The sequence below is a fragment of the Schistocerca piceifrons genome, chromosome 1 (genome assembly GCF_021461385.2).
Source record: "Schistocerca piceifrons isolate TAMUIC-IGC-003096 chromosome 1, iqSchPice1.1, whole genome shotgun sequence".
In the NCBI taxonomy this organism is placed as follows: Eukaryota; Metazoa; Arthropoda; class Insecta; order Orthoptera; family Acrididae; genus Schistocerca; species Schistocerca piceifrons.
Genome location: NC_060138.1, coordinates 656,761,243 through 656,785,746, shown reverse-complemented (window position 1 = coordinate 656,785,746; position 24,504 = coordinate 656,761,243). Strand labels below are relative to the sequence as shown.

The 24,504-nt window shown below is 38.1% G+C and overlaps 1 protein-coding gene across 5 annotated transcripts in view; it reads right to left on the bottom strand.

The window, feature by feature from the left end:
- LOC124786517 overlaps window positions 1-24,504 on the bottom strand; it is a 196,657-nt gene that overhangs the window by 24,591 nt on the left and 147,562 nt on the right. For all 5 annotated transcript variants that reach the window (XM_047254269.1, XM_047254271.1, XM_047254274.1 and 2 more), the window contains 2 exons: window positions 17,282-17,596; window positions 16,202-16,422 (listed from right to left, as the gene is read on the bottom strand). In XM_047254269.1, coding sequence (XP_047110225.1) covers window positions 16,202-16,422; window positions 17,282-17,596 — 536 coding nt within the window. The remainder of the gene's footprint in view (window positions 1-16,201; window positions 16,423-17,281; window positions 17,597-24,504) is intronic.

The following is a 24,504-nucleotide window of genomic DNA, read 5'->3' as shown; positions in this document are numbered from 1 at the left end:
GAAATTATGTGGTGCTGAAGTTTAGTTGGGGACTTCACTGATAAGATAGTGTGGCAGCTGAACAAGTTAATACCACATTCAAACACAGCAAAGTCACAAACCTTTTTTTCCCAGTGATGGCTGAACAGGCCAGTATAAAAATAAATATAATTTAATGAATCTGTGTTTGCATCAGAAAGAATTTCAGCTCGAAGCACAGAGGTCATTTTTTGTAATTAGTGATGGTAAAACAGAGTGAGGTATAGGTGGTACTATAAGACACTTAGGTAAGAAGGAAAGTCTCCAGCAATGTCTGGACAGGCAGATAACGACGACAACCATAAATGGACTTCTCAAATTTTTCTAAGCCAATATTACAAATATTAACTTAAATCTTATCTCTAACATAAGGTTTGATTCAACTTGCCGGCTTTTGCAGAACAGCATGAAAAACATTCAGACTGCTAACAACAACAAAGAGTAATGACCCAGAAACAGCCAAATATTATAAAAACTACTGTGCTACATTAAGAAAGGTTATTAAAAAGTCCAGAAGCATGTGCATCATGCCTGAGATTAAAACCTCTGATAACAAAATCAAAACTATTTGGAATATTATTACAAGGGAGACAGGGCAACCAAGAGTACAGGATGATGGCATCACCATCGAAGCGAATGGAAACTTGATAAACAACAAGCCGGAAGTTGAAAACATTTTGAATAATCATTTTTTAAATGTTGTAGACAAAATAGGATCTAAATGTTCATTAGAAGAAGCAAGGCAGTTAATGGAAGAGGCCTTACCCACACCATTTGCCACAACTGAAATTCCACCCACCTCTCCTTCTGAAATTAGGAAGATAATAAACACTCTCAAAAATAAAAGCTCACATGGAATTGATGGCATTTTCAGCAAGATAATAAAAGCTTGTTCCCAAGAAATAAGTGGGATTCTTAGCCACATATGTAATAGCTCTCTGAAGCAGGGTATTTTCCCAGATAGACTGAAGTATGCCATTGTTAAACCACTGCATAAAAAAGGGGATACGTCTGATGTCAACAACTACTGCCCAATCTCTCTTCTGACTGCCTTACCCAAAATTCTTGAAAAAGTAATGTATTGTAAAGTAGCTTCACACCTTTGTAAAAATAAAGTTTTAACAAAATGTTAGTTTGGTTTCCAGAAGGGTTTTTCCAACCGAAAATGCTATATATACACTTTCACTAATGAAATATTAAATGCTCTGAGTAACCGGAAGTCACTAGTTGGGATTTTTTGTGATCTATCAAAGGCTTTTGATTGTGTAAATCATGGAATACTTCTAGATAAGCTCAAGTACTGTGGTATGAATGGCACAATGCTCAAATGGTTTAAATCATACCTAACTGGAAGAGTGCAGGGAGTTGAAATAAACAGGACACATAATATGCAAAAAACTGATGATTTCTCAAACTGGGGAACAATCAAGAATGGGGTGCCGCAAGGTTCGATCTTGGGTCCTCTGCTGTTCTTAATATATGTTAATGACTTGCCATTCTATATTCACGAAGATGCAAAGCTGGTACTTTTTGCCGATGATACAAGTATAGCTATCACACCCAACAGTCAAGAATTAAATGGTGAAATTGTAAATGATGTTTTTCAGAAAATCATTAAGTGATTCTCTGCAAACGGGTGTAATCTCCCCACAGAAAATTACCCTCTACCACGCAATAATTAATAATGGTCAATCAAATCATCCACATTTATTCACTTTTGAAAAGTATCTGATCGGATTTTCTAGTAATATATGCGCCGACAGCTCGTCGACGCCAAGGTATTTTTCTAGTACGTTTATTCTTTGGAATAACAGAGATACATATATGTATTCTCCATGGTTGTTATAGAGGGGTAAGAAGGACAGCTTCGGAAATATGTATTGGAAGATTGACGGGCTTCTAAAAGAGACATATTTGCTTTTCTTCTCGCTAAAGCGAGCTATTAACGTTTGTGCCACTAGCGGGTTATTTGAAGAGAGAGAAAGACTGTAAACGCAAATTAAGTAAGACTTGGAATCAACAGAAAACGGAACATGTAATGGAGATGGATTGAATATACAATTTTCCTCAGGAATAAGGTTTGTGACCCTTTTATTCTAGAGTGAATGACGAATGAGTTCTTTGTCTGAATCATTGACGATCGCCTTGGCCCTGTAATTAGTGGGGAAGTTTCAGCTGTGACGAAGAGAGCCTGCAGTCACCGAGTTTTTATAAAATCGTCCAAAAAGGCTTCATCCACATCTGAAATTCTAAATCTGTCGTAAAATGAACGAATTGTTCAAACGATCGATTTTCTCAACTGAATGCAGCGCTTAACAATAATAACAAATGTAAAGATCTTTTCCAGCAAGCCAGCCGCTGAATATTAAGATGAAAGGCTCCACCAGAGATTCTATTGGGCTGATTTCACGTAAATGAAATATTATATTTAAAACTGTACATAGATAAAGGACAGAGAGAGAGAGAGAGAGAATGAAATTATGAAATTCGAGAAAATACTCAGAATCCTCCATTAGTATAATTGTTTGCCTGTCTTATCACGGATCAGCCTAAAGATAAAACAGGAGGCCCTAACTTTATTGTGAGAGTGAAGGGGTAATAAAGGCAACAGATACACCTCTGTACAGACAAAAACATTACACCAAGTTAGCGGCAAGCTGCATTCACATATATTCATCAGTCCCAGGTTAAATGAGTGAACCATGAGTTTCTCTATTTGCACCTCAGGTATACAAACACACCAACGGACTTTGTTTGGCCTTCCACAGCGGAAAAATAATACGCCATTTACCAGCTTGTAATAATTTGCCATCTGATCCGAAGGTTGCTGTTGTAACCTTTGAATGACACTTCCCCATTGAGCATCTCTTTTCTGCAACTGGGCCATATGCGCACACAAATTGACGTAATACGTCTTAAATGGATTTTCCTGCAGTAGCAATACAGGGAATTCTGAGTTGTTATTTACCTCAATCTCTTTAGTCAAACCCTGCGGTGACCTTGATAGAGCGTCAGCAATAATGTTTTGCTGTCCTGAGACATGTACGATCTTAAATTGGTATTGTTGCAGAGCGAGAGTCCATCTAGCCAGTCGAGGGTGTAACAGTTTACACGTTTGTAAAAACGTTAATGATTGATGATCGCAATATACGATAGTCTTTGACCCATATAGATAATAATGAAATTTTTTAAATCCCCAGACGACCGCAAGAGCCTCTAATTCTGTCGTCGTGTAAGTTCGTTCACAGTTGGACAAAACACGACTAGCAAACGCAATAGGACAGAAGGTGAGTTGTCCATTTATCTTGCGTACTTGGAAAAGGCACGCTCCAATACCCACATTCGACGAATCTGTTGACAAGTAAAATTCTTCTTGCACGTCCGGATGGTACAAAAGCGGTGCATTTACTAATTGCTTCTTTATCTCCTTGAATGCTTCTTGACACTCTAATGTCCAGAGCCAGGGCACATCCTTCTTCAGCAGACTATTTAGAGCTGCTGCGTTCAGGGCCTGATTTGTTATAAATCTTCTAAAAAATGAGGCAAGACCCATAAACCCTTTTAATTGCCTCCTATTTCTGGGTGTTGGAAACTTACTAATCGCAATTAGCTTCTCCTTGGTTGGTAAAATTCCCTTTGCGTCAATTATATGCCACAGGAACTTGATTCTGTTTACTGCAAAATGGGATTTCTGTAGGTTAGCAGTTATTCCCATGGTTTTGAACACGTCCAACACCCGACTCAGTAAGGTAATATGCTCCTCCCAAGTCTTCGATGCAATAAGCAAATCATCAACAAACACTGTTATCCTGCTTCTGAGTTCTGGGCCTAGTGCATAATCTACAGCTGCTATAAAGATTCCAGCACTAATGTCGAGTCCGAAAGGAACTACAGTAAATTGGTAACTTCTCCCGGAATAAATGAAAGCCGTATATTTCCTTGATGACTCATCCAGCTTGACTTGCCAATAAGAACTCCGCAAATCAATGCTCGTCAAATATTGGACATCCTGGAACCGTTGCATAAGTTCGTCTATGTTTTCCGGATGTGTTCTCACTGGAATTATGATTTTATTTATTTCTCTGGCGTCGAGTACCAGTCTCACAGTCCCATTTGCTTTTGGCACGACCAACAATGGGGAGCAGTATGGGCTTGTAGAGGGTTCGATCAAACCCCATTTCAACATGCGATCTATTTCTTTTTGAACTTGAGCCTTTAACCTCCAGGGAACAGGATAGAAAGTTCTACAATACGTTTCGTTTGGCTTAACGTAGAGATGGCATATGTATCCCTTAATAACTCCTGGCCTTTCATCAAACATGTTTTTATACGCTAATAATAATTCATTGAGCTGCTTCTTCTGATCTTCGGTAATGCAGTCGGATTCATTTAACTTCTCATACACTAATTGACCGAAATCTTCTTTGACTTGGAACTCATTAATTACATGCTGTTTAGAATTTTGTGCCGTCCTGATTACTTGCACACTGATCCCACAATTATATTTTCTCGTAAGGCTTTCTTTTTTCAACAACTCCAACTCAATTTCTTGTTTATTAACATTTAACCACATTTTTCCTGTTTTAAAATCTATTCTGCATCCGTATTGACGTAGGCTGTCGACTCCGATAATGCAATCTACCACCAAATTTTTCACAACAAGGAATGTGCTTAATATTGCTACATTTCCGACTTCTACACTAAGTAGTGACTGCACTTTTACATTCGCCGATCTAGCCCCAACGGCGCCTATTATTCTGCAATTTTGAACTGGAAAAATTGGTACTCGTCTTATATTTCTGATCTTGTTGAATAGTGCCTCCGAAATAATATTTGTGGTTGCAGCTGTGTCTAAAACCGCCACTATAGGTACAGTCTCCAAAATGACTTGCACTTCGGCTATTGCCACCTGTTCCTTATCCTCACCTTGTGGTTCTAAGTCCTCGGTCAGTTCATCTGCCAGTAATCGTCCATCATTATACGTTAGCATGGGTACACATATCCTGTTGCCCCTCAATCAATTGTTGACCGCTCCTCCGGGGCACGAGTGGGTCCTTACAACTTTGTTGGATTTTGATTTGCCTGCTGGTTGACGTCATCCGTCACTTCGGTAATTACCGGTTGATTCGCAGATGTCCGTCCCCACTGATGTTGGTTATTTGAGTTCATTCCCCCTGGTTGATTCCACTTTCTATTACTGTTATTATTCCAACATAAAGCGCAGAGTGCATGAGGTCTTAAAGAAATGCATAATCTGTCAAAAAACAAAGCCGGATTCAAAAGGGAGTAAGCACCCATTATGCTCTATATTAGTCCAAGAACCAAAAGAATTAATTTCGTGTGATCTGTGTGGACCGTTACCTACTTCAGGAGGTGGCGTTAGATATGTGTTGGTTTTCTCGATGTGTGTACGAAATACGTAAAGCTATACCCAATAAAGGCGGCTACAGCCAAAGTAATTGTAGTAAGATTGATAAGGGATTATCTTCCACATGTTGGTACACCTAAAGCGATCATAACAGACAATGCTAAGATATTCACGGGACTCCGATGGAAACAGACTTTGTCTCAAGTCGGTGTGAAACACATACTAACATCATTTTACCACCCACAAGGCAATTTGGTTGAGAGAATTTTTAGAGAGTTCAATCGATTTATGAGGACGTATTGCCATAATAAGCAGACTGCGTGGGCAAATTATGTGGAAGAGTTTGAGCAGATATATAACAACATGCCCCACTCCTCAACTGGATATACACCTCATGAATAGATGTTCGAAGCAAAAGAGGAAAACTTCTGGACTGAACATATGCCCAAAACTCAGGAAACTGAGATGCCTTGGGAAGAAAAAATAAGACAAGCCATCATAAATATGACGAAAAAGGCTGATCAGAGAAAACAACAATATGACAAATTAATCAAGAGGGTACAGACATACCGTGTCGGAGAAAAGGTACTAGTCAAAAGGCATACCAAATCATCCTTAATAAAGAAAAGCACAAAGAAATGGGAGTTACTATATACTGGCCCATACATTATCCTACAAATTCCGAATCCTGGGGCTTATCTGTTAGCATACCCGGGATCGAACAGAATAAAAGAGTTATTTTCCCATAACGACTTGAAAAAATTTAATGAAGATTAGAAGATAGGGAGGAATGGTGTTGCGAGTGACAGAGATGAATGCTCGTAAAAAACATAACAATAAACTGTGAGTGTGTAGTGTTAGAAAACTTTAAACTGAAATAATTAATCAGTGACATAGATTATAGAAATAGTGACTAACAATTACTATCGAGTGCTGCAAAGAAGATAGTAGAGATAGGCTTCACCTGTGGTTTGGGTGAACATGGAACTTTAGCATTGCTAATGTCATCAAGATTTATAAAGGATCTAACTGACCTTCAAGAAGAATGAAATGTTTCCCGCAAATGACGCTGAATAATCAAAAGAGGTTCCGAGTGAATGTTCACATATAATTTCAAGTGCACGCTTAGATGTGTAAACGTGTGAAGGGATGTGTTGTGGCAGTGAATCGTGAGTGACGGTTATCACCGCAAAGATAATTTCCCGCGCAAAACAGTTGACGTCGGCGCGAGAGTTAGAATCAATACAGACGACACAGATATGCTTTGTAAGAGACTCGCATCAAACGCAAGGGTAAACTGATTCATGTTGAACTTTAAAAAGAAAAGGTGTTATAATTAGAAGTTAAGAGTTTTTAATTTATTAATGAATGTTTAAAGAAAGTAATATTCATAGAATTAGTAGTTATTTAATGGGTCGTGTTCGTTTTGGAATATTGTTTGAAAAATCCATTTCCATATATGTGCATGTATGAACGTCGTATGAATCAGAGAACAAATGAAAGAAGTGAATCCGCATTCCTCAATGCTAATAACTTTTACATTACAGCAATCAAGCGGAGAAATATAAGTATTTAGGATAAAAAGTTTTTGAGTATAGATAAATTATATGACTTTTCAAGGAAATGAGGGATTATGTCTTTGTATAAAATGAACCACACTTTCCATTATTCGATGATTTGAATCCAAAATCTACTGTAGGTTGCATGAATCCCTTAAATTACGAAGAATAAATCATTAACAGAAATGTGTCAGAATTTTTGGACTTATAAGCACAAGTGGGGATGCAAAGTCAAAAAGAATATTCAAACGAGAGTAAATATGATGATGTTTTTGGCAACATCATCAATCAATGGCTAAATTCCTTGAAGTACGTCGTAAGAAAAAGGATGCATGAAGCCATAAGGATTTTGCTTTCGAAAAGGAGAATCTTGGATGGTGCAACCTAACCAGTTCTTTTACAGGAAGAGTTTCCCTTTTGGTCATTGCTAATTCTTTCGGAATGAATGTTGCATGTGAGATCGGGCATCCCTGTTCCTTCTACTCTTCCCATTGTGGGCCGCGTAGAAGACCGACTACAAAGTGGGTCGCGTAGAAGACTGACTACAAATGTGGACGACGGGGACATGCAAGAACCGGGGGAGATTTAGCACCGCAAGATATTGTCCTAGGAACAAGATTGTAAAGCGAAAACTCACGTTATTTATTGTAAAATGTTTTTTTTTTTTTTTTTTTTTTTTTTTTTTTTTTTTTTTTTTTTTTTTTTTGCTAGAGGCACAAATCACTCTGCTCCAAATCGTGATATAAGTTGATCCCTATCTTTCCTTTAGAGATCAATTTCAAAATAATTTTTTTTTCTTCTATAGGCTTTCCTATCTTCTATATACAGTAGGCTGGGGGTCTAGGCTTAAGAGGTTTTCCAAGGTTTCCCCGCTTAAGAAAGTTCCCGAATGGGTAGACCCTGATAACAGTTTCATGAAAGATCATCTTCCTTGGTTGTGCACAGCAGACATAACACCTTGATGCACGTAAAAGCAATACAGCCGCGGTACCTGTCTCTTCATTTCTTCTGTTTTCAACATTTCTTTTCTTCGTCTGTCTTAAACATAATAATCTTTTTCAGTCGGAGGACTGACAATCATCACTTCCGGGTTATCCACACTAATAGATAGCTCGCGAAGTGTGTTCGGTAAATCAAAATTGAGCTCACAAACTTCCCTCGCTGCGAGGGGCATTGTAATCTCCCCGCGGAAAATTACCCTCTACCACGCAATAATTAATAATGGTCAATCAAATCATCCACATTTATTCACTTTTGAAAAGTATCTGATCGGATTTTCTAGTAATATATGCGCCGACAGCTCGCCGACGCCAAGGTATTTTTCTAGTACGTTTATTCTTTGGAATAACAGAGATACATATATGTATTCTCCATGGTTATTATAGAGGGGTAAGAAGGACAGCTTCGGAAATATCTGTTGGAAGATTGACGGGCTTCTAAAAGAGACATATTTGCTTTTCTTCTCGCTAAAGCGAGCTATTAACGTTTGTGCCACTAGCGGGTTATTTGAAGAGAGAGAAAGACTGTAAACGCAAATTAAGTAAGACTTGGAATCAACAGAAAACAGAACATGTAATGGAGATGGATTGAATATACAATTTTCCTCAGAAATAAGGTTTGTGACCCTTTTATTCTAGAGTGAATGACGAATGAGTTCTTTGTCTGAATCATTGACGATCGCCTTGGCCCTGTAATTAGTGGGGAAGTTTCAGCTGTGACGAAGAGAGCCTGCAGTCACCGAGTTTTTATAAAATCGTCCAAAAAGGCTTCGTCCACATCTGAAATTCTAAATCTGTCGTAAAATGAACGAATTGTTCAAACGATCGATTTTCCCAACTGAATGCAGCGCTTAACAATAATAACAAATGTAAAGATCTTTTCCAGCAAGCCAGCCGCTGAATATTAAGATGAAGGGCTCCACCAGAGATTCTATTGGGCTGATTTCACGTAAATGAAATATTATATTTAAAACTGTACATAGATAAAGGACAGAGAGAGAGAGAGAGAGAGAGAGAGAGAGAGAGAGAGAGAGAGAGAGAGAGAGAGAGAGAGAGAGAGAGAGAATGAAATTCGAGAAAATACTCAGAATCCTCCATTAGTATAATTGTTTGCCTGTCTTATCACGGATCAGCCCAAAGATAAAACAGGAGGCCCTAACTTTATTGTACCGATTTATGTGTGAGAGTGAAGGGGTAATAAAGGCGACAGATACACCTCTGTACAGACAAAAACATTACACCAAGTTAGCGGCAAGCTGCATACATATAATTAATTATATGGGCTCTCATTAAACTTTGACAAAACGCAGTATATACAGTTCCACACAGTAAATGGAATGACACCATTAATAAATATAGACTTCGATCAGAAATCGGTAGCTAAGGTAGAATATTCAAAAATTCTAGGTGTATGCACTGATGAGGGGTTGAAGTGGAAAAAACACACTGAGGATCTGCTGAAACGTTTGAGTTCAGCTACTTATGCTATTAGGGTCATTGCAAAGTTTGGCGATATACATCTGAGTAAATTAGCTTGCAACGCCTATTTTCATTCTCTGCTTTCGTATGGTATCATATTCTGGGGTAACTCATCACTGAGTAAAAGAGTGTTCATTGCACAAAAGTGTGTAATCAGAGTAATTGCTGGAGCTCATCCAAGATCATCCTGCAGACACTTATTTAAAGAGCTAGAAATCTTCACTGTAGCCTCACAACATATATATATTCACTTATGAAATTTGTTGTTAACAATCCAAACGAATTCAAAAGTAATAGCAGTGTACATGGCTACAACACTAGGATAAAGGATGATCTTCACTACTCAAGGTTAAATCTAACTTTAGCTCAGAAGGGGGTAAATTATGCTGCCACAAAAGTCTTTGGTCACTTACCTAATAGCATTGAAAGTCTGACAGTTAGCCATGTAGCATTTAAAAGGAAATTAAAAGAATTTCTTAATGGCAACTCCTCCTACTCATTAGATGAATTTTTGGATATAGTAAGTGGGTAATTTCCCAACCCCCCCCCCTGCCCCCCCCCCCCCCCCCCACACACACACACACACACACAAACCAAAAGAGTGTCATGTAATATCTTGTATAGACACCTTTTATTAACATGACACATTCCACATCATTACAAAGTGTCGTATTCATGATTTATGGAACAAGTGCTAATCCAATCTAATCGCTACAAGGACAAGAACTTTCTACAGCTCCCAACCAATGTATAACCAGGAATAACTGGGGCTACAAGAATCAGTAGTGTTGCAGAACCAGATCTCACATCCATTTTGCATAACAAGAGGCAAACTTTATTTGCAGAACTATGTTTTCTTTCTTTTTTTTTACAGCTCACATTTTTGCCAAGTTATGGTATTTTCATATGGTTGGTGATATATGCGACAAAGAGAAAGATCTGCCTATAAAATTTCTACATCCTCATAGACCATCAGACATTTTTCTGGTCTGAGAGAGAAGATTCATGTGTCCCGCATGTCACTGCATTTGTGGACTCTCTGAACACAGTGAATAGGAGAACTTACAGTTCACTCAAGAATTCATGACATATATTAATATTCAATTTTTGAAAATACTGAAGGCACTTAAAGAACAATGACCTAGATTCTAGAATTAGTATTTTTTAAAGTAATATTCCCTCAAGAAATATAATCAATCTTGTTTGAACTACTCAATACTGTTCGCTCCTCAAGTTTTAAAAGCAAAATGGATGTTGATAGTGAAAACAATATGTAAATTCAATACCTTGTAAGAAAGCATGTGAATTTTGTTAAGTAATAAACAATGAAGGAGCGAAAAACCCATTAATTTTGTTTTTCATTTGGTTGAGTACTTTGGAATAACAATAACAAGAACTAAAGAAGCCTCAGGCAAGCGCCGTCATGGTCGGGGATGACGCTTGAACCCTATGGCCGCCCACAATGGTAACGACACTGCTAGCCAACTGGAAAATGATTCAAATCCAAATAGGGGTGTTTTGCAGGATATGCTTCCTGCAACCACCCTAGAAGGAAAACAAAGACAGAGGATGAGATGGTCAGATGAAGTTAATAGACACCTCATGTTCTGTTATTACCAAGCAACAAACCTAGGAACCAACACAACTGGATACAGATCACAAGTATACACAACATTTATTACCAGATACCCAGAATTAAAATTTTTAACAGAACAATGACTAGCTGATCAGATCCGTGTAATAATCAAAAATAACAGGATACCCCAGTCAGAATTAGAAAACATCAAACAACAAGTACAACAAACACTGGAACAAAATAATGTGCAATCAGAAGAAGAAGAAAATACAGTAATGGACTCAAACATCCGAGAGCAAACAAACAAAGAACAACACGCATCAATTAAACAGTCAGAGGAAAACGAAATCTTAAGACAGCCACCAGAACAAGCACAAATAGAACATAAAGTGACACACATGTTAGATATGGAAGAAAAATTTCAGCTGACATATATAAAATACAAAGACAGACATTAGACCATTCTTGCAAAGACCGCCAAATAACCCACAAGTCGAAACAACAATAAAAACTATCAACACAATCATACACAACAAAATAAATGAAAACACAACTATGGAAGAGTTACAACTACTGGTTTATATAGGAGCACTCACTACACTAAATATACACACTAGGCAGAGATCAGAACCAACCAACACACAGAAGAAACCCACAAAACCAGCATGGCAACACAGGCTACAGATCAGAATAGAAAAACTGAGAAGAGACATCGGACAGCTAACACAATTTATAAGAAATGAAACGTCAGAAAAAAAAAAAGAACGAAAAAGGTTAGGTAAAATCTCACAACAAGAAGTGATAGAGCAATTAGATGAAAAGAAGCAGAAATTACAAGCATTGGCCAAATGACTTAGAAGATACAAAAAAAGTGAAAATAGAAGGAAACAAAACCAAACATTCAACACAAACCAAAAGAAATTTTACCAGACAATAGACAACACACACATTAAAATAGACAATCCACCAAACATAACAGACATGGAACACTTCTGGAGCAACATATGGTCAAACCCGGTACAACATAACAGGCATGCACGGTGGATACAAGCAGAAACAGATACGTACAAGATGATACCACAAATGCCTGAAGTGATAATTTTGCAACATGAAGTCACCCAAGCAATTAATTCTACTCACAATTGGAAAGCCCCTGGAAAAGATCAAATAGCAAATTTCTGGCTAAAGAAATTCACCTCAACACATTCACATCTAACTAAATTATTTAACAGTTACATTGCAGACCCATACACATTCCCTGATACACTTACACATGGAGTAACTTATCTGAAACCTAAAGATCAAGCAGACACAGCAAACCCAGCTAAATATCGCCCCATAACATGCCTACCAACAATACACAAAATATTAACTGCAGTCATTACACAGAAATTAATGACACATACAACACAGAACAAAATTATAAATGAAGAACAAAAAGGCTGCTTCAAAGGAGCACGAGGATGTAAAGAGCAACTGATAATAGATGCAGAGGTGACATATCAAGCTAAAACTAAACAAAGGTCGCTACACTATGCATACATTGATTACCAAAAAGCTTTTGATAGTGTACCCCACTCATGGTTACTACAAATATTGGGAATATACAAAGTAGATCCTAAATTGATACAGTTCCTAAACATAGTAATGAAAAATTGGAAAACCACACTTAATATCCAAACAAATTCAAATAATATCACATCACAGCCAATACAGATTAAGCATGGAATATACCAAGGAGACTCATTAAGTCCTTTCTGGTTCTGCCTTGCTCTGAATCCACTATCCAATATACTAAATCATACATATTATGGATACAATATTACTGGAACATGCCCACACAAAATCACACATCTGCTATACATGGATGATCTAAAACTACTGGCAGCAACAAATCAACAACTCAACCAATTACTAAAGATAACAGAAGTATTCAGCAAAGATATAAATATGACTTTTGGAACAGACAAATGTAAGAAAAATAGCATAGTCAGGGGCAAACACACTAAACAAGAAGGTTACATATTGGATAACCACAGCGACTGCATAGAAGTGATGGAAAAAACAGATGCCTATAAATATCTAGGATACAGACAAAAAGTAGGAATAGATAATACAAATATTAAAGGAGAACTAAAAGAAAAATATAGACAAAGACTAACAAAAATACTGAAAACAGAATTGACAGCAAGAAACAAGACAAAAGCTATAAATACTTACGCTATTCCAATACTGACCTACTCATTTGGAGTAGTGAAATGGAGTAACACAGACCTAGAAGCACTCAATACACTTACACGATCACAATGCCACAAATATAGAATACATCACATACATTCAGCAACAGAAAGATTCACATTAAGCAGAAAGGAAGGAGGAAGGGGATTTATCGATATAAAAAAACCTACATTATGGACAGGTAGACAATTTAAGAAAATTCTTTCTAGAACGAGCAGAAACTAGCAAAATACACAAAGCAATCACTCATATAAATACACTCCTGGAAATGGAAAAAAGAACAAATTGACACCGGTGTGTCAGACCCACCATACTTGCTCCGGACACTGCGAGAGGGCTGTACAAGCAATGATCACACGCACGGCACAGCGGACACACCAGGAACCGCGGTGTTGGCCGTCGAATGGCGCTAGCTGCGCAGCATTTGTGCACCGCCGCCGTCAGTGTCAGCAAGTTTGCCGTGGCATACGGAGCTCCATCGCAGTCTTTAACACTGGTAGCATGCCGCGACAGTGAGGACGTGAACCGTATGTGCAGTTGACGGACTTTGAGCGAGGGCGTATAGTGGGCATGCGGGAGGCCGGGTGGACGTACCGCCGAATTGCTCAACACGTGGGGCGTGAGGTCTCCACAGTACATCGATGTTGTCGCCAGTGGTCGGCGGAAGGTGCACGTGCCCGTCGACCTGGGACCGGACCGCAGCGACGCACGGATGCACGCCAAGACCGTAGGATCCTACGCAGTGCCGTAGGGGACCGCACCGCCACTTCCCAGCAAATTAGGGACACTGTTGCTCCTGGGGTATCGGCGAGGACCATTCGCAACCGTCTCCATGAAGTTGGGCTACGGTCCCGCACACCGTTAGGCCGTCTTCCGCTCACGCCCCAACATCGTGCAGCCCGCCTCCAGTGGTGTCGCGATAGGCGTGAATGGAGGGACGAATGGAGACGTGTCGTCTTCAGCGATGAGAGTCGCTTCTGCCTTGGTGCCAATGATGGTCGTATGCGTGTTTGGCGCCGTGCAGGTGAGCGCCACAATCAGGACTGCATACGACCGAGGCACACAGGGCCAACACCCGGCATCATGGTGTGGGGAGCGATCTCCTACACTGGCCGTACACCACTGGTTATCGTCGAGGGGACACTGAATAGTGCACGGTACATCCAAACCGTCGTCGAACCCATCGTTCTACCATTCCTAGACCGGCAAGGGAACTTGCTGTTCCAACAGGACAATGCACGTCCGCATATATCCCGTGCCACCCAACGTGCTCTAGAAGGTGTAAGTCAACTACCCTGGCCAGCAAGATCTCCGGATCTGTCCCCCATTGAGCATGTTTGGGACTGGATGAAGCGTCGTCTCACGCGGTCTGCACGTCCAGCACGAACGCTGGTCCAACTGAGGCGCCAGGTGGAAATGGCATGGCAAGCCGTTCCACAGGACTACATCCAGCATCTCTACGATCGTCTCCATGGGAGAATAGCAGCCTGCATTGCTGCGAAAGGTGGATATACACTGTACTAGTGCCGACATTGTGCATGCTCTGTTGCCTGTGTCTATGTGCCTGTGGTTCTGTCGGTGTGATCATGTGATGTATCTGACCCCAGGAATGTGTCAATAAAGTTTCCCCTTTCTGGGACAATGAATTCGTGGTGTTCTTATTTCAATTTCCAGGAGTGTACATCGGCTACACCACTGCAATTTCATAACCACTTCTACAACCCTTTAGATCACATAACATCAACAGACACGAAGAAAGTAAATTGGAAATAGAAAACACTACATGGCAAGCACCCGTATCATCTAACACAGCCACACATCGATCAAGATGCATTCTACACATGGCTAAGAAAAGGCAATACATACAGTGAGACTGAAGGATTCATGATTGCAATACAGGATCAAACAATAAACACCAGATATTACAGCAAGCATATTATTAAAGATCCCAATACCTCAACAGATAAATGCAGACTTTGCAAACAACAAATAGAAACAGTAGATCACATCACAAGCGGATGTACAATACTAGCAAATACAGAATACCCCAGAAGACACAACAACGTAGCAAAAATAATACATCAACAACTTGCCACACAACATAAACTAATAAAACAACACGTTCCCGCATACAAGTATGCACCACAAAATGTACGGGAGAATGATGAATACAAATTATACTGGAACAGAACCATTATAACAGATAAAACACCACCACATAACAAACCTGACATCATACTCACCAATAAAACGAAGAAATTAACGCAACTAATCGAATATCCATACCCAATACAACAAATATACAAAAGAAAACAGGAGAAAAAATTGAAAAATACATCCAACTGGCTGAGGAAGTCCAGGACATGTGGCATCAGGATAAAGTTGACATTATACCAATTATACTATCAACTACAGGAGTCATACCACACAATATCCACCAGTACCTCAATGCAATACAGCTACATCCAAACTTATATGTACAGCTACAGAAATCTGTAATTATTGATACATGTTCAATTACCCGAAAGTTCCTAAATGCAATATAACACATACCATACAGTTAAAGGAAGTGATGCTTGATCCAGGTCCGCATCACTTTCCATTTTTAACCAGACTTAACGTCTGAGAAAGTAAAGAAATAACAATAATGATGATGAATTGGTAAATAAGGATGATATAAATTAATTTATATATTTGAAAACATTTATTTCCTCCACCTGACAAGCTATGGCTGTGAAATTCCAAAAACTTTAGCTACCTGTACAACACAAACCATTTGGAACAGAGCAAAAACATTTTAGATTCTTACTTAAATCCATAAATGGAACAAAGATGCTATAATATACCAAAATCTAAGACCACAGGTACCAAGGTGTGGTTGGAATGACCCACATATAAACTATTCACTGCAGCATGTAAATGGGAAATAAATAAATAAAAAATCAGAAATTTGTAACTGTCATACCTGATCTTCCAATTTTCTCACACACTTCTGGCGTCTGTGACTGAAGTCGACAATAGACTCCATCTTTTCAAACTGGGCTTTATGAATGCTGTTGAAATCTGGCATTTTGCGAGCTGAGCCTTTCCCTTTCAATGACGTATCCTTCGAACTTGAAGGAAACTTTTTACTGGATGAAGTTTTCAGAATACTGGCCGGACGTTTCTTGACTGAAGGATGTGGAGCTGTGAATCACAAGATTTTCAGTTCACATTCAATAATCAAGTATTATTGTTAGTATTTGTAGGCATTTTTCATCAGTTGCTGGTTTTCAATGCTGTCCATCGTTTGTAAAACAACTATATCCTGTCTTTTACAACCGAATTTTATTTGGTTACCTAACAAATGTGTGAAGCCTCATAGCTTAGACTATTCGGTGGTGAACAATACTACTACTACTGCTACTACTATTCTAGAAGTATACGCCTCTAGCAGTGGAGAGAAAAATGTTATGTTAAGAAATAAAACTAATTTGTAACTGATGAGTAACAATTATTATTCTCTACAAAGGGAACAGCATTTGCAACAGGTTTTACATGATGCAAAGCAATTTTACTCAGAAATAAATTATGCAGAACATTATTCTAATATTGTCCTTAAAAACATATCAGAAACAGACCACATGGATATGATTCTCCCAAACAGAATATAGCTATATGTGTACAGCACAATTCTGTCTCGATTTTAAAAAGTCAAGTACTTATTACATGTGCATGAATGTAAGTAAATAAAATTAGTCAGCTGTACTTCACAAGTCAACCTTTTACACATGCAAATAATAAAAACAAATCAACTAAGACAAGATTATATCAGTGTAGGTGATTAATGATGAGTGTAATGCAAAGTGGAATTAGCATTTAGTTATCAGAAAAAAATTCAATTCAGGTGTGCAACAATGTCCATAAATAAAAAGTTATATAACTGATTGATGCAATTCTAAGGTAAAATAGGTGTTATGGCTATGTAATGAAAATTTCTTATGTTCTTTAATTGACATCTTTACCAATGATCTGACACTGAGCTGAGGACAGTGGGAATACTTACTTCCTTTGTAGTGGCTGCTTCTCTGTTTACTGTTCACTGAAACTGGAGTTGAAAATGTTGGAGTACTGTCCACAGAGCTAGAAAAAGATGCTGTTTCTACTGCAGCTGCAAACCTAACTGAACGTTTGCGAGCAGGTGTCTGAAGAATGGAATCTTGTTCAGCCACTTCAAATGTACTGTTCAGAATTTCGGCAATATCCTCCTCATTCTGATCGGTAGTTGGCACTAAAAGTTCATCATTTCTTTCTACATTTTCTGTCATATGCGTAGAAGAAGTCCCACATTCTTGTAATGGCGGTGCAAGATCACTAAACTCTGAAACAGAAAATAAAGGAAACAAATAAAAGTGACATGAAAAATTACATAAAAATGTAGAAAGAATAATACTGTAGCTTGGACCTGAATGGTTTCTATAATTAACATGTACGATAAAAATACTGGAAGTATGTGCCCTATCATGGTAGTTAAAATAAGAGTTCCATGACATCCAGCGCAAGTGTTTATATGCTGCAGATTTATTCTTGTTATTTGTGATGCAATAATATCAGACTGTAGTAAATAATTTGACAAAAGTTTGAACTACATGTTCTGTTACTTGTATTAAAATCTCTGACATTAAACACAGTAAACATTTCCTTGTGTGCAATTAGTGACAGTCACATTAAACATGTTTAATTTGTAAAAAGGAGAAATGAGAAAATTAAATCAGCTGCTGAAATATTCCACTAGTTACTACATTAAAAACAGACCTCCTTCTCCATAACTTACCATTGCACACAAACGTCCAACATTATATGGGAACTAATGAGACTACAGTGCGCGTCATTTATGATGGTGGCAGAGTTTAGGTTCGTTCAGCGCATCTGAGGTCACAAAACACAGTCAGCCAGTGAACAGAGAACGATGTTGCCAGAGCTCGACTGCAGTGCAGAGTACGGACGAGTGTCTTCAGTTTTAGAAACGTTCAGTCAAAAATAAAGTAAGTGAACAAAAGCAATGTCTTGATAGCGGACTTTCTTTTATAGAAAGTTTGGAAAAAGCATTCTTTATACCAACTGCTTCATATTCTATTAATTAATTAAACCAAACAAGGAATAAGCCTCCTTATTCAGGCGATAGCAAGGAAAGGCGTTTGTATCATTCTCACTAACCGCTTTTTCGCAATAAAGAACAGCGGTAATTGTTTATTTCCTATTTTACTTCGCCGAAACGTGAGTAATTCATAATCATACCAACTGTGTTTGTCGGTATTTTACTGTGTTTGTCGGTATTTTGCGTGATATTTCAAAGTCCTCCGGGAGATATATTGAATGACGAGCTGCGTTAGCGTGATGGTTAAAGTATATGGCTGCTAATTGAAAGGTTCTGAGTTCAAACCTTGATCGGTGCTTAATATTTTCTTTATTTAAAAACAATATCGAAGTGTCTTACTTCATTAATTTTATTCGTTTGAATGTAATTTTTTGAAATTTCTAGTGGCAACTAAAATTGACCATACGGAAAGTATATGCTATGGACTTTGAACTCTGCAAACTCTTCAAAATTTCGTGTAATGGTTTACTACATCTAATGCTGCACAATAACTGTGTAATATCTCTTTATATTCGATGAATTATTCTGATGCAATTCTACCCTTGAATGATGTTTACAAATTTTCTAACTTCATACTCGCAGAATCCATGTGCAAAATAGTTTCATACAATAGCTATGCCATGAGCACATAATTATTCTTTGTAGTACTCTCTCTGGTGGTTGTTAGAAAAAGAAAGCTTCCGAGATTGTCTTCGTGCCGATTAGCCTGAGCTTTGTTTGAAGAACTGTAATCTGATTATTGAGATTTATGACAGAAGATAACGGATACGAAACTGTACGATTAAAAGGGAAATATATATAGTTATAATAGAGGGAAACATTCCACGTAGGAAAAATATATCTAAAACAAAGATGATGTGACTTACCAAATGAAAGTGCTGGCAGGTCGACAAACACACAAACAAAAACAAACATACACACAAAATTCAAGCTTTCGCAACAAACTGTTGCCTCATCAGGAAAGAGGGAAGAGAGGGAAAGACGAAAGGATGTGGGATATATATATTATATTGCGTAGTTGTTAATCAGAAGGGAACTTCCGAAAGACTGGATATGAACCTGCATTTAATAATCCAAGAGCTCCATTACTTCTTCGGAAGGTTAAACTTCATCAAAGCCAAATGTCCGCTTGATCTGAGGTTTCCCAACTGATTATACAACGCTCCCAAAAATTACGAGGCATTTTATTTGTACAGATTAGCAGACTGCCACAAAGCACGAGCCTCCAGAGAAGAAGAATCATCTCCTGATTTCATTCTAACAAGTAAAATTTCTGAATCATTTTGAGTGAATGAGCTATGACTGTTTCATATTATGAATGACTGATTGCTCGAACAAACTGAGAGCTACAGAACTACATAGATAGGAGGAAAAATTACAGTGTTGCCAGTGTGACAGGACTCTCTTGGATTGTTATATAATATATGTATTTTTTTGTTTCATGAAAACCAACGAGAACGAGAGGTAACTAATCTGAAGAGAGATTCGGTGCCCAAAGTAAAAGATTGCTGATACCAAGAAACGATTCCAACTATTGGACAACACCGAGACTACAGAACAAGGCCAGAGAAATCTAATTTTTTTTATCCTGTAGTTAAAATAGTTTGAAATCGATTTAGAAAGAACTTTTTTCCAGATAGTAGTTAGATTGTAGAACTGTATATTGTATGATTTTTGTATCTGGACATTTGACTTTATACCATCTGTGAAGTAATTTGAAAGTTAAGTGTGTCTACGACAGTAAATTTGAAACTATTTAGTGACTAGAACCTGATATTGACAGTTATTTAATGGTATTGACTAGAGCGGCATTTAAAATGTCATGGAATCAGCAACGAGAAGTGCAACAGCCTTCAGCTGTTTGCGCAGAAGCAGAGGCCACGAATAGCAATTCCGAGACTGTTGTGGCTAGCGGTAGCAATACAAATAATCCCGCTGGTTCAGAAAACATTCATAGAACAGCTGATCAGAGGGTTGTTGCCACATTAGTTGTTATTATGCAACAGTTGTCTCAATTAGCCGAAGGCCAAGCGGAGGTAAAACAAGACTTATCCGTTATACAAAATGAACTCCAAAATCAATTAGCCGAAAATCAAACAGAATTTAGAAATCAATTAAGAGCAACCTTTACCGAATTAGATCAGAGATTAAATACCCAGACACAGGAAACAAAAGAACAGGTTGAAAGAACAGAAACTTATTGCTCAAATTGAGCAGGTCTGCCAACAATGCCAAGAAAACAATAGTAAATTAAAAGCGGAACTAACTGAATATGTATCCGTCAAAATTGACACGATACAAAAACAAGTAGAACTGTTTCCTCAAGTAATACAAGCTCAAGAGGGCATACAGTGTTCCGTAGCTATGATACCAGAAATTATAGAATCCCAAGATAATCTAAAGAAGCAATTTGACGAAGTGAAGGAAAAACAGACGACAGTGGAACATAGAATGAATGTACTTGCGGGAAAGTTTTCAGAAATGACATTAGAGCGGCAAAATTTTCCTTTGGAAACGATAGAAGAAACTGTGAAAGTAGCTTTACAGTCAATTTCAGAGAGTTCGAAGAGAATTTTTTCAACAAAGGGTTAAAGGAAGTTTGTGAACAACTTGGTGAAGAATTCTCGCGTTGGAAAGAAAATATCGAAAGGTCACTATATCTCTCACAGGATGATTTAGAAACAGCAAGAAGTAGGAAACAAAATTCTCAATCTGCGCGTGACATTCTGTCCATGTCAAGATCCGATGTACACAGCACTGGAACGTCACAAGTTAGATTCGATACAACGGATAGACACAGGGAAAAGTACGAACAGGATGATTTTTGAAATCGTAGTACCACTGAGGAGAAGATGATTAAACAGAGACAATTTCAAATCTTTAACCCTGACAAAAAGAATGTTCATCCTGTAGTCTTTATTCGAAGTTTCAGAGGTCCATTTCCACTATCTTGGACAGAATGGCAAAAGATTAGTTTTGTATCTGGATATATACAAGGATCAGGAGCATTGTGGGCACCGAACAAACATCATCTTGTAAATGTTACAAAGAATTTGAGCAGGCTTTTCTAGCAAAATAATGGTCTGCTGGAATACAAGAAAGACTTAGGCAGGAAGTATTATATTCTGAGCCTTTCTCATTTTCTAGAGGATCTCTAAAGAGAGATTTTGAGAAATGCATTAATAAATCTTTGTATTGGGATGTACCGATTTCTTTGCCGGATATACTTAGGATACTCAAGTCCAGACTACCCACCAGTATAAGGAATCAGCTGTTATATATAAATGATAAGGATATAGACTCATTTATGACTACGCTTGATCATATTGATATACTTGAGGAGGACAATAAAAGGGCAAGAAAAATGTCCTATCAAAGAAGAGTAATAGAAGCGAATCTGAGCTGCAATTCTAATGGGAATGGCAATAATGGTAGCAGTAACAATAATCATAACCAACTACACTCTCCGAGGAGACTTAGAAATGGACAAAATGCAAACAATAATTATTACCACAATGGAAACTTTAGTAATGGTGCAGCGAGGGGCTATTTTAGGAACAATAGGAATTTTAATCGATATAATCCAATGTATGACAACACAAGACAGTTCTACCAACACCAGCAGAACAACAACAATAATTACACGAATCAAACAAGACAATATAGACAGAATTCACCACAACAACCGATAATCACTGAAGTAGCTGGAGAGACAAATACCAATCGGACCAACAATCAGTCAATCTAAACATGACCGCATCGTGCCCCGGAGGAGCGATCAGGGGATCTGTTAGGGGCGAAACAGTAAAATTACAATTGTTAAGGTGTAATGATGGTGAGCTGCTGACTGAAGAGTTAACAAATGATTTAATAACATGTCATAATGACAGATCGAGTGTTCTGGTATCGGAAGTATTTGTTGAAATAGAGGAAGTTCCAACGAATGTGATATTAGACACCGCCGCTTCCACCAATGTCATCTCAGGCACTCTTTTAAGGAGAATTATTAGGAAGAAGAAGGTACCAATTTTGCCGGTACAGAACTGCAAAATCATGGGAGCTGTTGGAGCATGCTCTCCCAATGTCAAAATACAAACACAATTAGAGATGAAAATGGGAAATGTAGCAATAAAATGCACGTTCCTTGTAGTGGAGAAGTTATTAGTGGACTGTATTCTTGGTATTGGGAGTATGCAGGAGTATGATTGTCAGATTGATTTTTTGGGAGGAATACTTAAATTTAGATTAAATGGAGAAGAGACAGCACTGGATTTAAATAGAAAGGAAATGGTGCATGAGAAATATTGTCGCGGTGCCATAATTCAATTAATTGACACTACAAACGGTCGTTGGAAGGAGCTTTCAAAGGATTCGATACAACAGGAGGACTTTAACCAAACAACAATGATAAAAGCTAGTGAATCAAATCAGCTTATCGGAGAACGAAGGCAGCAGCTTCATTATTTGTTAGAGGCATATGAAGAGATTTTTGATGAGAAACCGGGAATTATTAAAGGGTATATTTGTCACCTACAAGTGAAGCCACATCAGACTTACTGTTACACGCACTATCCGATCCCCTGGCATTTAAAACAATCCGTTCAAAGGCAGATAAATAGAATGTTAGAATGGAACTTGATTGAGCCATCAACTAGTCCATATTGTTCTCTGCTCTTAGTAGTTCCAAAACCTGGAGGCAACGTTAGATTAGTTCTGGATGCGAGAGAGATTAATAAAATAATAGTACCTGTAAGAACTCATCCGGAAAATATAGATGAATTAATTCAAAATTTCCAGGATGTTTCGTACTTAACTAGTGTTGATTTGAGAAGTTCGTACTGGCAGGTCCAAATGGATGAAGAATCTAGGAAATATACCGCATTTATCTATGCTGGGAGAAGTTACCAATTTAGAGTTGTCCCGTTCGGACTTAATATTAGTGCCGGAATATTTATTTCAGCGTTGGATTGTGTTCTTGGAGCAGAATTGCGTAGTCGTATAACTATGTTTGTTGACGACTTATTAATAGCCACGAAAACATGGGAAGAGCATTTGCATATTTTGGAAAGGATTTTTGCTGTTTTCAAGAAAACCGGAATTACAGTAAACTTACAAAAGTCTCATTTTGCTTTACCACAAATTAAGTTCTTAGGACATATGATAGATGCGAAAGGTATCCTGCCTACCGAGAAGAAGATAAGTGCAATTCGAAATTTTCCATCACCACGGAATAAAAGACAGCTGAAGGGATTTATAGGTATGGCATTGTTCTTCCGTCGTTTCATAAAGACTCAAGCCATGAATTCTGAGGCATTCAACCGGCTTCTACGAAAGGATGTGCCATGGCAATGGACTGAAGAATGTGAACTAGCTTTTCGAGACATTAAAGACCAACTCGTTAACAGTTAATAAAATAAATTGACATGTTCCACATCCACGAGGATCTCCTCAGCACGGATCTGTGGAACGAAAAACTAATCTAATCTAAAACAGATCCTTATTGTATCACCCTGATATGAATTGTGAGTTCTGTCTGTCCACGGATTCATCGGATGTTGGATTAGGTGCTTGTCTCTTTCAAATAAGGAAAATAAAAGGGGTACCAACATTTTGCCCAATAGCATTTGCTAGTCAAGTGTTATCGCCCTGTGAAAGAGCCTATATGACCACAGAACTTTAAGCACTTGCGGTTATCTGGGCATTCAAGAAGTTTAACTATTATTTATATGGTTCGAAAACGATTGTGTATTGTGACCATCAACCACTAACCTTTTTGCAAACATGTAAATTATTACATCCCAGACTGTCACGTTGGACAATGACACTACAACAGTACCAATTTAAAATTATTCATGTGTCTGGCAAAGAAAATATTGCGGATGCACTGTCAAGATCCCCAGAAGGTTTAACGTCGGAAATAGAATCAGTAAATACTTCGGATTTTCCAGTATTACTGTTGCAGGACAATTTTATTTGTACAGATTAGCAGACTGCCGCAAAGCACGAGCCTCCAGAGAAGAAGAATCATCTCCTGATTTCATTCTAACAAGTAAAATTTCTGAATCATTTTGAGTGAATGAGTTATGACTGTGTTTCATATTATGACTGACTGATTGCTCGAACGAATTGAG